The sequence below is a fragment of the Punica granatum genome, chromosome 1 (assembly GCF_007655135.1).
Source record: "Punica granatum isolate Tunisia-2019 chromosome 1, ASM765513v2, whole genome shotgun sequence".
Lineage (NCBI taxonomy): Eukaryota > Viridiplantae > Streptophyta > Magnoliopsida > Myrtales > Lythraceae > Punica > Punica granatum.
The window spans coordinates 1,377,503-1,388,471 of record NC_045127.1 but is presented as its reverse complement, the minus strand read 5'-3'; the positions used below and the strand labels follow the sequence as shown (position 1 = coordinate 1,388,471).

At 38.8% G+C, this 10,969-nt stretch overlaps 1 protein-coding gene and 1 long non-coding RNA gene across 2 annotated transcripts; both read right to left on the bottom strand.

Annotated features, from left to right (window-relative positions):
* Positions 1–210: 210 nt before the first annotated feature.
* On the bottom strand, positions 211–5,384 carry LOC116209931 (calcium-dependent protein kinase 13). Its single transcript, XM_031543695.1, has 7 exons — positions 4,502–5,384; positions 3,225–3,368; positions 2,766–2,918; positions 2,146–2,261; positions 1,896–2,063; positions 988–1,218; positions 211–908 (listed from the first exon to the last, which is right to left on the bottom strand). Exons 1-7 carry the CDS (start codon positions 5,121–5,123, stop codon positions 759–761), a joined length of 1,584 nt encoding a protein of 527 aa, XP_031399555.1. The 5' UTR covers positions 5,124–5,384; the 3' UTR covers positions 211–758.
* A 1,880-nt stretch (positions 5,385–7,264) lies between these two features.
* On the bottom strand, positions 7,265–8,375 carry LOC116209940. The gene is made up of 2 exons (XR_004157368.1): positions 8,291–8,375; positions 7,265–7,585 (listed from the first exon to the last, which is right to left on the bottom strand). It is a non-coding gene; the product is annotated as an uncharacterized LOC116209940 (long non-coding RNA).
* Positions 8,376–10,969: the final 2,594 nt, after the last annotated feature.

Below are 10,969 nucleotides of genomic sequence, written 5' to 3'. Positions count from 1 at the left end.
CATCCAACGGTAATAAAGTCCTCAAATACTGTACTCCTCATGTGAGGTAGAAGCTAAAAATTAGTCCTTAATTATGGGTAGGCATGGGCAAGTGACTCTTTAGGAAAGGAAAAGGACTCCTAAAATTAAAATTAAAATTAAAAGAGAGAGAGAGAGAGAGAGAGAGAGAGAGAGAGAGAGAGAGAAAGTAGTAAGGCATGTGTCTCTGGCACAACTGAAGCGAAACGCAAGGACAGCAAGCACTTGGTAACATTAGTTGTATGTCCACTACAATGTTCCGGTCATTTTCATCAAACACCATATTATGAGTTTTCAAACCTTCCAAGGTCGAGAAACACCACCACTTATCCCATGCCTTACAGCACCAGCAGCTTTAAGACAAGACCGGACAGACTCTGGGAGCGAGAAACGCTAGGTCCTACTGCCGAAGAAGGCGGACATTTCCTCTTCACAAAAACTATAGTGCATCACTTTGCAAACCCTAAAAGACGACATGGCTGGGATGGATGGTAAGAATTACACTTGCCTTGGGCATGGTTGAAGCTTCATGTTCATAAGGACCAACGTCTGCCACGCAACTTGCCAATCCTCGTCAGCTGCTAAACAGATGGGCCCTTGGCGACTGAGCACAGAACTCCAACAAATAATCAGACAGGCAACCAAATAGTCACATATACGATGCATCCAAAATGATTTAGTTCAGTTCAGTTCTCGCACGGATAAATTCTGAAATCCGAGTTCTTCTGTACGTGATGCTGCTATGCATTTCCCAGGTTGAGTGAACCATCCTTCATCAGCTTTATGCTCAGGCTGTTGAATCTCCCTCTTGAGTAGTGACGAGATGCCTTTCTCCAGTCTGTTCCAGTCTTCATCATAGCAACGAATTCATCATAGCTAATTCTTCCATCCTGAAAGAGCAATGTACCAAAATCAGAAATTTAAAAGGAGGAAAAAATTGTCCGCTGACTTATTGTTAGTGGCTATAACCTTATCAGTATCCACTTCTTGAAAGATGTCATTTGCTACATCGGTACAATCATCTGTTCCATCCTCCATTAATGATTCTCTGAGCTCGTTGGGCTCAATGTAACCATTGCCATCCTTGTCGAAAAAGGAGAAGGCCTTACGGAGATGTTCATCATTGGCCATTTTCTGAAGGTGGAGAGAGACTGCAACAAATTCACCATAGTCCAACGATCCTTTTCCATTTGTATCCACCTATTTGCATCATGCATATTAGTTAAATTCACCCGGAAACTATATTTTTTCAGTTCTACATAAGGTGAGAAAATTAATTGCATATAACACTTGCATACAGTCCTTATATCACTAGCACATATTAATTTTATGAAAATAAAGTCTCATAAAAATGGTGAGATGTCATCAAGGAATGTCGTGTAAAGATATAAAAGGAGAGCGGTCTCTCTTATTTTTAAGGTGGTTACCAGATCTACTATAACCAAGGACTACAATAATTAAGCCACCTTTCAGATTATTAGCTTAGAATTTCCCAAAATTATCACCTTTTCTTATTATTCTTTGTAGGTTATCACCTCGTATCCGTTTCTTCGAGAAATTAGCACAAACTTTTCCCTGATTTACTGGTCACTGGTGCATTAGATGCATAGATAGCATTAGATGTAAGGCTAAGATAATCTACAGAATTAGGGGCAAATTGCTGTTGTGCAACATGGTACCAACATATATTGGATGACTAAGGTAATTGTATAAGTAGCCCTTGACATATATGTTGTATTTGAGCCCTGGTGAACCCAAATAACTAGCCTAAGCGCAGTTCAATGGGCTGACCCAAATACTTTTCCACTTCCCATAGCTTTTTTCCAAGAACATGGATATATTTGAGATCACTGACAAAACAGAGCAGTAACACTCACTGCTTCTATAAGCATCTGAACTTCCGACTCTGCAAGGTGAGAACCGAAATTCTTTAGACCAGCTTTCAGTTCTTCAATGGAGACAATTCCATCATTATCTGTGTCCATCTTCTTGAACAATTCTTTTATGTCTTCGACTTCTTGAGTGGATAAGAAATCAGCAATAACCTACAGTACAGCCCAATGCTTATTCATAAAGAAGGTAAACGAAAGAATGAATGGAAACTTTAGCTTAAGTAATTCAACCAACCCTCAGCGCCTTTCTTTTGAATCTATTCATCACCGAAAACTGCTTCAGCCGTGACTTGACAACATCACCAAGGGGAACATTGGGAGCTTTCTTAGCATTTTGGAGCCAAGGATGCTCTGTAAGCAAAAAAAAAAAAAAAATTCACATACCTAAGGTAATCACATATTCTGCAGTCAAATGAAAAAGATGTAAAGAGCCTTATTTCAATGCTAATATAGCTGTGAATAAGTTGTAGAAATACACATCGTAGAATCAAGTATAATATCTCTAAAAATTCTTTAAGAGCACCCACTCTTTCGCCAAGATCCACTGAACTTGAAAAAGAAATATAGAAGCTTTTGAAAGTGATGTCAGCAGAATCTACAGGGTAATTTGAACTTGAATTTAGGATGTTTCAAATTCAAAGTAACAGTTAGTTATTAACGCGATGGGAAGCAAATGTTCTCAGGGAAAAGTTTACTTTCCATGCGCTGATATTTTAATCCCTTAGCCAGACTTCTCAGTGAGAGTACTTTCAGAGAAACTTGAGAATCATAGAAGAGAAACACCGAGCGCAAAATATAATTGGGAGAAAGAGTGAACATGTCCAAAAGGATGAGATTGAGAAGATAGGAATATACCAAGCACTTGTTTCGCAGTTAGTCGCAGCTTTGGATCGGGTTCCAACATCTGCCTGACCAAACTTTTAGCACTTTCCGATATATGTGGCCAAGGATCACGTTTAAAATCTATTATCCCACGGAGGATGGCCTGTGCAACTCCTTGCTCAGATTCTGCATGAAATTGCCCAGCCTCCAATAATTGCAAAATTGGAAAAACAAAATGACTGCAAACAACCTTCAGCAGTAATAGCAAAGATTAATAATCATCAGTTAAACAAAAGAAACACAGGCAAGCATAACATTAGATTTCAAAACATTAAATTAAAGTTATTGAAGGGAAAAAAAAAGAAAAAAAAAGGGAGGCCCCAATTTACTTGATTTATGATTCTTGGATAAACGCACACGGGCCCAACTTGTCATTGGGCACCCAAACCAAAGCATAAAAGCCAAGACACAACATACAATAAACAAAATTACCAGCCCAAAAAGGGGGTACCCCACATAACAAGATGTAGAGAATAACACCAGCACTCCATATATCTATCTCCGGCCCATAGTTCCGCTTGAGCACCTCTGGAGCCATGTAGTACGGGCTTCCAACAATTTCTGAGAACTTCTCCCCTAACATTGGAATTGTTCAAGAAACTTCATACTTCAGTAAAATGAACAATAAACATCACAAGTAACCTATACAGTTTATATTCGTGCAAACATAACAAATATTGTACGCATCAAGGAACTCAAGCTTTAGATAATTATGAAACCACCAGGCCATATAATTTTAGTGACAGCCTGTTAATCATACCAAACTTGATGATGAGAACTTTTCACTACGACCACTACTCTAGACAAAGTATTTACAGTCCAATCATCCATACATCTCTACCTTGTAGCCTTGCTATCTTGCATATCATCATAACAGGACATTTTAATTGATGGCCCTTCAGTACCAGAATAAACTAAAACGAGTTCTCTCTGAGCAATACATCGACCAAGACTCATCAGGATTCAAAATGATTAACCTGCAAGTGAAAATAGTGATCTAACATATTTTATTCACACAATCAGTTAGTGACCTAAATAGAGTAGCTCCCGAGAGAAGCCCAACGTCCCTATGTTTCCTCCCACTTTCTAAGCACAAGTACAGCAATCCAAGCCTAAACAACATGGCCTACAGCCGAACAAAACTTATTAAGGAAGTCAAGGTCGCCACAAAATTCTTCCCTTATCTGCCCCGTCCAAAAGGATATTATTGGCTAAATCAGGTTTAAAATAATCTGAAATAATAACTCATAACCAGTAGTAGATTAATAGAGGCACTATCACAAATTCACAATCTACACAGGACCTAATAATGAATTGCTCTGTGTATATCATCTGCAAAATCTATCTCACACCTATTCTAGGCAAGAACTTGCCCTATCTCAAGTCATAGCATGAAACTTTTTTACACACAAAAAGGCCAAACTGTAAGAAAGCATTGCTAAAAAAATAAAATGCAGATATATATATACATGAAACCAAATTAAGGCCAAACAAACAACTACGTGGAAGATCCTAGGCATCGAATTCGCCAGCCTAGAAGCCCAACGAGTCTGCTATCTTTGGCGATTCCAAAATCATGCCATGAAGCTCTGCATTGCTTACCATGCTACTTATCTATATCTGCCAAAATTTAGAAACTTTCTACAATTACTTCAAGCTTCAGCGACTTATATCATGTTGCAATTGAATGGGGCATTTAAGAATCCCACCTGGCTTAAAGAAAATGGACAATCCGAAATCAATAGCTTTGAGAGGCGAGTTCTCTTTCTTATTCGCAAACAAGAAATTCTCGGGCTTCAAATCTCTATGAATGACCCCATGCTTATGACAGAGCTGCACCACTTCCACAATGGTTCTGGTGACGGCTGCGGCAGCTCTCTCCGTATAGTGCCCTCTGGCCACTATCCGGTCGAAAAGCTCACCGCCCTCACAGAGCTCCATCACCAAATGAACGGCATTATCGTCCTCGCACGCCTCCTTCAGGCTGACGATGCTGGAGTCCCGAGGCAGGTGCTTCATAATTGCCACCTCACGCCTCACGTCCTCGATGTCGACCGCAGTCCTGAGCTTCCGCTTGGAGATGCTCTTGCAGGCGAGCAGCTCCCTGGTGTCCCGCTCAATGCATAGGTAGGTAACCCCGAACTCGCCCCGGCCGAGCTCCCGGTCGATCAGGTAGCGGTCCTCGATGTTCTCCTTGGGGACGCCAGTAAGGACGGTGATCGGGGCCTTCTTCCCGGCGGTGGAGTCACGTTTGCCGTGGTCGTGGCCGGTGAAGCTCGATTTCACGTCCTCTCGGGCAACGGCAGCTGGAGATCTGCAACAATTCCCCATTCTCAAGGAGAATCTGCTCCTGCCCCCCTGTTGGCTCAGCACAGATCTCGCAAGAGAGGGCCCCAATCAACGAGCTTAAGCTAAGCAAAGCCAGGGTTTCACATTCTACAAGCGAAAGCAAAGCTCAGCTCGAAGATCCAGAGAGAGAGAGAGAGAGAGAGAGAGAGACTGTCTCTGTGACTGTGAGATTGAAAGCAGCCAGCAGTACGGAAACGGCTCAGATGCTTTGCGAGGAGAGAGTCCGACTTGACTGTAGTCTATTGATAGATAGATAGATAGATAGATAGATAGATAGTAGACTCCTACTTTTGATTATTTTCGTCTTTATCATTTATTTTATTAATATTAACTCATTAATTCCTTTTTCTTTTCAGAAAAAAATTAATTTTTTTATAAACCTTTTGATTCAGCGATTTTTGTCGGCTAACGGAGGCTGTTTTTTTTCCTTTAATTTAACGGGCGAGACACCGAGAGAGAGAGAGAGAGAGAGAGAGAGAGAAGGGTGGGGTCGGGTCTCCGGGTTTTTTGGATTAATTGCAGAACCCCCCCTTAACTTCGGACAGTGTGCAATCCCACCTTATAATTTTATATTTCACAGTTGGCCCCTCCAATCTCATATGAGTTACACTTCACCTCTTGCTGTTTGAATAATGTCAGTCCGCCCCTCAAATTGTAATATATTCTCAACTTCACCACCTGAATCTTTGATCATACCGAAGATAATTCTTCTTCTTCATTCCTTTGTTGTGCAACTAGTTCTCCTTTTTATCAAAAGAAACTAAAACTACGCCTCACCAACAAAGTTTTGGTTGAGTCGTAAGTAACTTTAACCTGCCTGCGCAAAGAAGAGAACACTAGTTCGAGCCCCCGAGCAACGCACTTATTAGAGGGAGAATATCATTTGATACTCTATTTTCGAATTGCGAGAGCAATTTTTCGCAAAAAAAAAAAAAAGAAGAAAGAAAGAAAGAAATTACACAACATGGTTGGATGAGATACCCATTTTATTTTGAGCCAACTCTTTGATTGCCCGCAAACGTCATTTTCACATTTTTCTTTTTTTATTTTTATCTTCAATCATTAATATATAAAATTTTATGGCAAGTCCTAATTTAGAAGGGGAAAACAAGGTGGGAAGATATAGTATTTCTAGGATCAAGCATCGAGTAACATATTCCCGAAAAAGAAGAGTATATATATCAAGGAAATTGGTAAAACCAAACTCACAATGCCAATTTCTAACGTATGAACAAGCATATTCATCAAAAACGTATGAACAAGCATGGACACAAGTTAATTTCTCCCAAATTGTTAATATTAATACAGATTAATAATGTGTTTACATTTATGGGGTATGTGTTGTCATGTAATAGGCTTCGATTGGTCAATTTAGCCGGAACACGGGCAAAGGGACAGCATGATTGTTGGGGGGAATAAATAAAAAAAACAGCTTGTTTTGAGGTATTTGTAGGAGCAGTGTTTGCCTTTATGTCCCCCAAAATTATATGACTTTTGCCTTCTTGCCGAAGCCAAATGACAAAATTATTAGCTCATGTACAATATTAGCAGGCAAAATGTTTTCACTTTATTACCCGGTCTTTACATGTCATTTGACTTTCCAAGAACGAAATCATAAACATGGAGCCACCATTTCAGCCTTCCCCCGTCATTTTGAACTCGCCTTGTAATTTGGATTTGGATCTTCTTTTAAATTAACCGATGTGTTTTAGATATGGGCCGAAGCCAAGCCCACATACATTTAACCATTGTAGTTTCCATCATCGTCATCATCATATATAAAATATTGGTCAAGATATTCGTTTTAGCTTGAACGGACCTATTGGTATAGATTGTGCAATATAATTGAGTATATAAGTTACAGGTCAATGAAGCATTTGATTTGAAGTTGACTGGTATGACACTGACAGGACTGATTAATCCTTGGGGAAAATGCTGTTTAAGTTCAATATTTAGATATGAACATACCATTAATTAAGTGCAGAATGTAATTCGAAATAATTGCCCATATGCCTGTGTTTTATGTTAATATCTAAGCCCTTCATCTTAGTAGTAGAATATAAATTTAGCAATTTTTAAGACATCAAATTTTTAAAATGAAACTTAATAACTGGAAAAACCAATAGAAAAACCCTAAATATCATCTAAAGGTTCTCATGGACTCCAGTCGATAATATACAACACCGCACGCGCCCGGTAGGCAAACTTCGATTGACCAAGCCATGTTGGTGACAAATACTGTAGAGGCCAAGTATAATGCACAGACCTCAGCCTTTTCTAATGCATCGCAAACAGACTGAACGAATATATCAGACCAGAGGCCGAGAGATCAAAGTCCCAGAGGTCTCTGATCAGTCATAACCTCGAGACAGTTGGTTGGGTTATGAAGTCCAATCAACAGCAACGTTGTTTGAGACGGCAGCATCGTCCAGGGATGTCGATGACTGATATATATTCATGGAGCTACTGTTAGGATTTTCAATTTGAAGCACAATCTTATTGGAGAAAGTGGCACGCTGTCAGTTCAAACTTCAAAGATGATTCAAATGCAAGACAACTGCCTGTGTAAGTTTCTGGTAAACAAACATATCTGCTTTGCTCCCGAAGAGTCTCATGGATTTAGCTGTTTGTAACTTGTTTGAACTTAAGGCAGGAAAAATGAACCAAGAATTACGAATTTCGATCTTTTGACAAGCTGGCTTCAACGAACATCCATGGAGCTTAGCAAATTGAATGAAGTAACATGCAATCTCCACTTTGGCTCTCAAGAACCAAAGTATAACATAAAGACATAATAATGCCTTTAGCTAGGGCCGTACGTACTGTTCATGGAGAGGTTTGTTGCGGTGTCCAGTGATCAATTGATGATCCCCGGCCTATTGCAGTAATTTAATCAGGACCAGACAATCAGACACACGGTGGAAATTAAAATGTAAAAATGGTTAAACTTTCAAAGAAAGAAAAATGATGATCGATCAGGGCCGGCCGGGGAAGGGCTCCACCACCCAATAGCAACAGAATACAGGTGGTTTGTCACTGGTTTCCAAATTGTCTTTGAGATTCCACCAACTTCGGAGAAAATGATGATTGCATATATGATATATATTTGCAGATGTATCTATATGATTTTACCTGTCGATGAGACTTACATATGTTTGGAGGAAGGTAAGAAGGTCAATTAAGTCGTTGCCTCTCTGGATCTTTATGTTCACCATCCCAATAGGCCTTCTTTCCCGCACGGTCAAAGGACCAATGAATATATATGTATATATATACCATCTCTCCATTGCTCTCTTTGAGATTTACTCGCTCAATGAGGTAAAACAGTTCACACGGTTTCCTTTTTCTTTTTTCCTTTTTTCCTTCTTCATTTGCATTTGTAATTTGTAATTTGTAATTATTATTAGCATTAGCTGAGAATTAATTAATCATGTCCGGCCATATCAAAAGAAATATATATTTATATATAAAATGGTTTCATAGATCGATATACTTATAAGTTCATTAAAAATTAATAAAAGCTGAAGTCCATGAACAATTGACTCAAATGAAGAGAGTAGGTATGCAGATTATATAATGACTGAATGTCGACTCTTCGTAATTCATATATTGGATGATTCAAAGATCTAGACTAGCTGTGATTAAAGATAACTGAATCTCTTTTGCTTCAGCTCTACCTTAATCTATCTAGAAAAGAAAAAAAATTAAGAAAACTTTTAGCATGAAATACATGGTTGGTTTTATGATTACAGCCGTCTGGAATTAAAATACAACTACGAGATCAAGTTAAAATCGATCCTAATATATATCTCGATTGGTTAAGCTCGACGAAGCCACATATATATTACGAACTTTGAACTGCAGCGGACGTGGATGTGCGTGTGGATGTTATTCCATTTCCATGAATTGGTAGTGGGGAAGTATGCTACGGTTGTGGACATTCATTCGCAGGCGAAACAAGCAACAAGTCGGAGGAGAGGTGGTGGAAGTGATGAAATTGAAGGCCGCGGGAGGGGAGGCGGGGGCCACGCTAGTGTGAAACGCAGGACCCCGTGGGACCGGAGATCTTGATCGTAGCATGTCGTCTATCTCTGAGAAATTCCACGTGGATGCGGATGGTTGGCGTACAGACGTGACAGGTGACAGTACTCCGCGTACGAGATCGAGAGAAAGATTGTGGACGGCCCCACTCAAACCTCAAACGCAAAATCCCCTCCCCTCCCCAGTCCCACCCGCTTAAAAAGATTGCGCATTATTACACTACAAAACGCCATCTTCGCTTTTCTTTTTACATTACCCTCCCTTTCCGATCATCGGAATCCAAATCCCCATGCAGAATAAATCTTCTGCCTCGAAAAGGGGGGAAAATTCGTACGATATATATATGATATGAACCTCTAAAAAGGAAGTGCAATATTTAACTAGATTTTTCATGAAATCATATTTTGAACAAATTTAGGGAAGATCTTCCAATAAAATTGGTTGTCGACCCATCTTCTTTAATTGTATTATTGGATTTAGAAGGTTACTCATCTAGTCTAGTCTAAATGGTATGAAGTGGTTTATAATACATTGTTGATTAGTTGGGCAGATTTTTTTTCGCTCTGATTATTAGGGACTAAGAAATTCATGACTCCAGTGTAATGAAATATAAATCTGTAATCGTTAATAAAGGAATACGGATAGCACCATTGCGATATCGAACCTGCAATTTCTTAGTTGATAGATAAGAGCGACATATGCCGTAACACCCTCTTTCTCGATTGGGCATATATATAAATATATATATATATATATATATTATTTGTATTTAATTTAACCATAAAAAGAGGGATGTATTAAATTTTAGATGTTATTTATTAATAATGTCTTTTTTTATTATAATAATAATAATCGGGTCGGACGGGGCGGAGCCAATGTAATGGCAAGGGGAATTGCCCCCTGAACTTTGATTTTTTTCAATTTTACTCCAAAATTATGAATTTTTTTATATAAAATTAGTATTTTGCCATCCTGAACTTTAAATTTTTTAAAATTTGTCCCAAAAGTATGAGTTTGTCTCCCCTCAATAGAAATCCTAGCTTCGCCCCTGGAGTCGGGTGTATCTAAATTAAACTATCGAAATAAATTAGCAATTATCCAAGAACAAAAGAAAAAAGGACCATGGAAATGAGGAGATAAATCTCCGTCGCATGCACGCCACATGTGGAGAAAGCTTCTTTGTCAATCTTAATTCTTTTGACACGGTTTGAATTGAGAAAGGTCGAGAATGTGTTGCCAACAGTTCAACTGGAATCTCTTTTTTCCGTTTTCCTATTTAATTAACTAACTGGAGCGAATAGAAGCTTGTAGAAGATAATAACATTCATTGATTAAACGTTTTCCTTTCCTTTTTTTTTTTTGGGCTCACATTGATTAAGCATTTTGCTTGCTAACTTTTCCCATTAATTAATCAATCAGCTTCGCGATCGTTAATTAGCTAGCTGTTGAAACTGCAAACGTCGTGTTCAATCAACGGAGCGAGCGTTTAGCATGATGTAATAGGAAAATTAATTAAGCCTGTGAAAGAGAAGAAATGTCCTCAATAGAAAGTCAAAAGCTGGAACCTGCAATATCGAATTAATTAATATATACATGTCGATTATCAGAGAAACACACAACAAGAATGTCAATATGTTCATTCCAAGAATAAATGTGAAGCATATGATTTGAGAAATTTGTTTGTTCAATAATACCGCGGGCGGACTACGTCTTTCAATGCCATTTAATATGTTTATTGATCTTTTCGAGACCATAATAAAGAGCATAACGATTTAATTAATCGACAA

Coding starts and splice junctions, on each gene's coding strand:
- LOC116209931 (XM_031543695.1), bottom strand. CDS start 5,123: ATGGGGAATTGTTGCAGATCTCCAGCTGCCGTTGCCCGAGAGGACGTG. Junction 2,262..2,765: donor AACTGCGAAACAAGTGCTTG/GTATATTCCTAT, acceptor TTTTGCTTACAG/AGCATCCTTGGCTCCAAAAT. Junction 2,064..2,145: donor TCAAAAGAAAGGCGCTGAGG/GTTGGTTGAATT, acceptor GCTGTACTGTAG/GTTATTGCTGATTTCTTATC.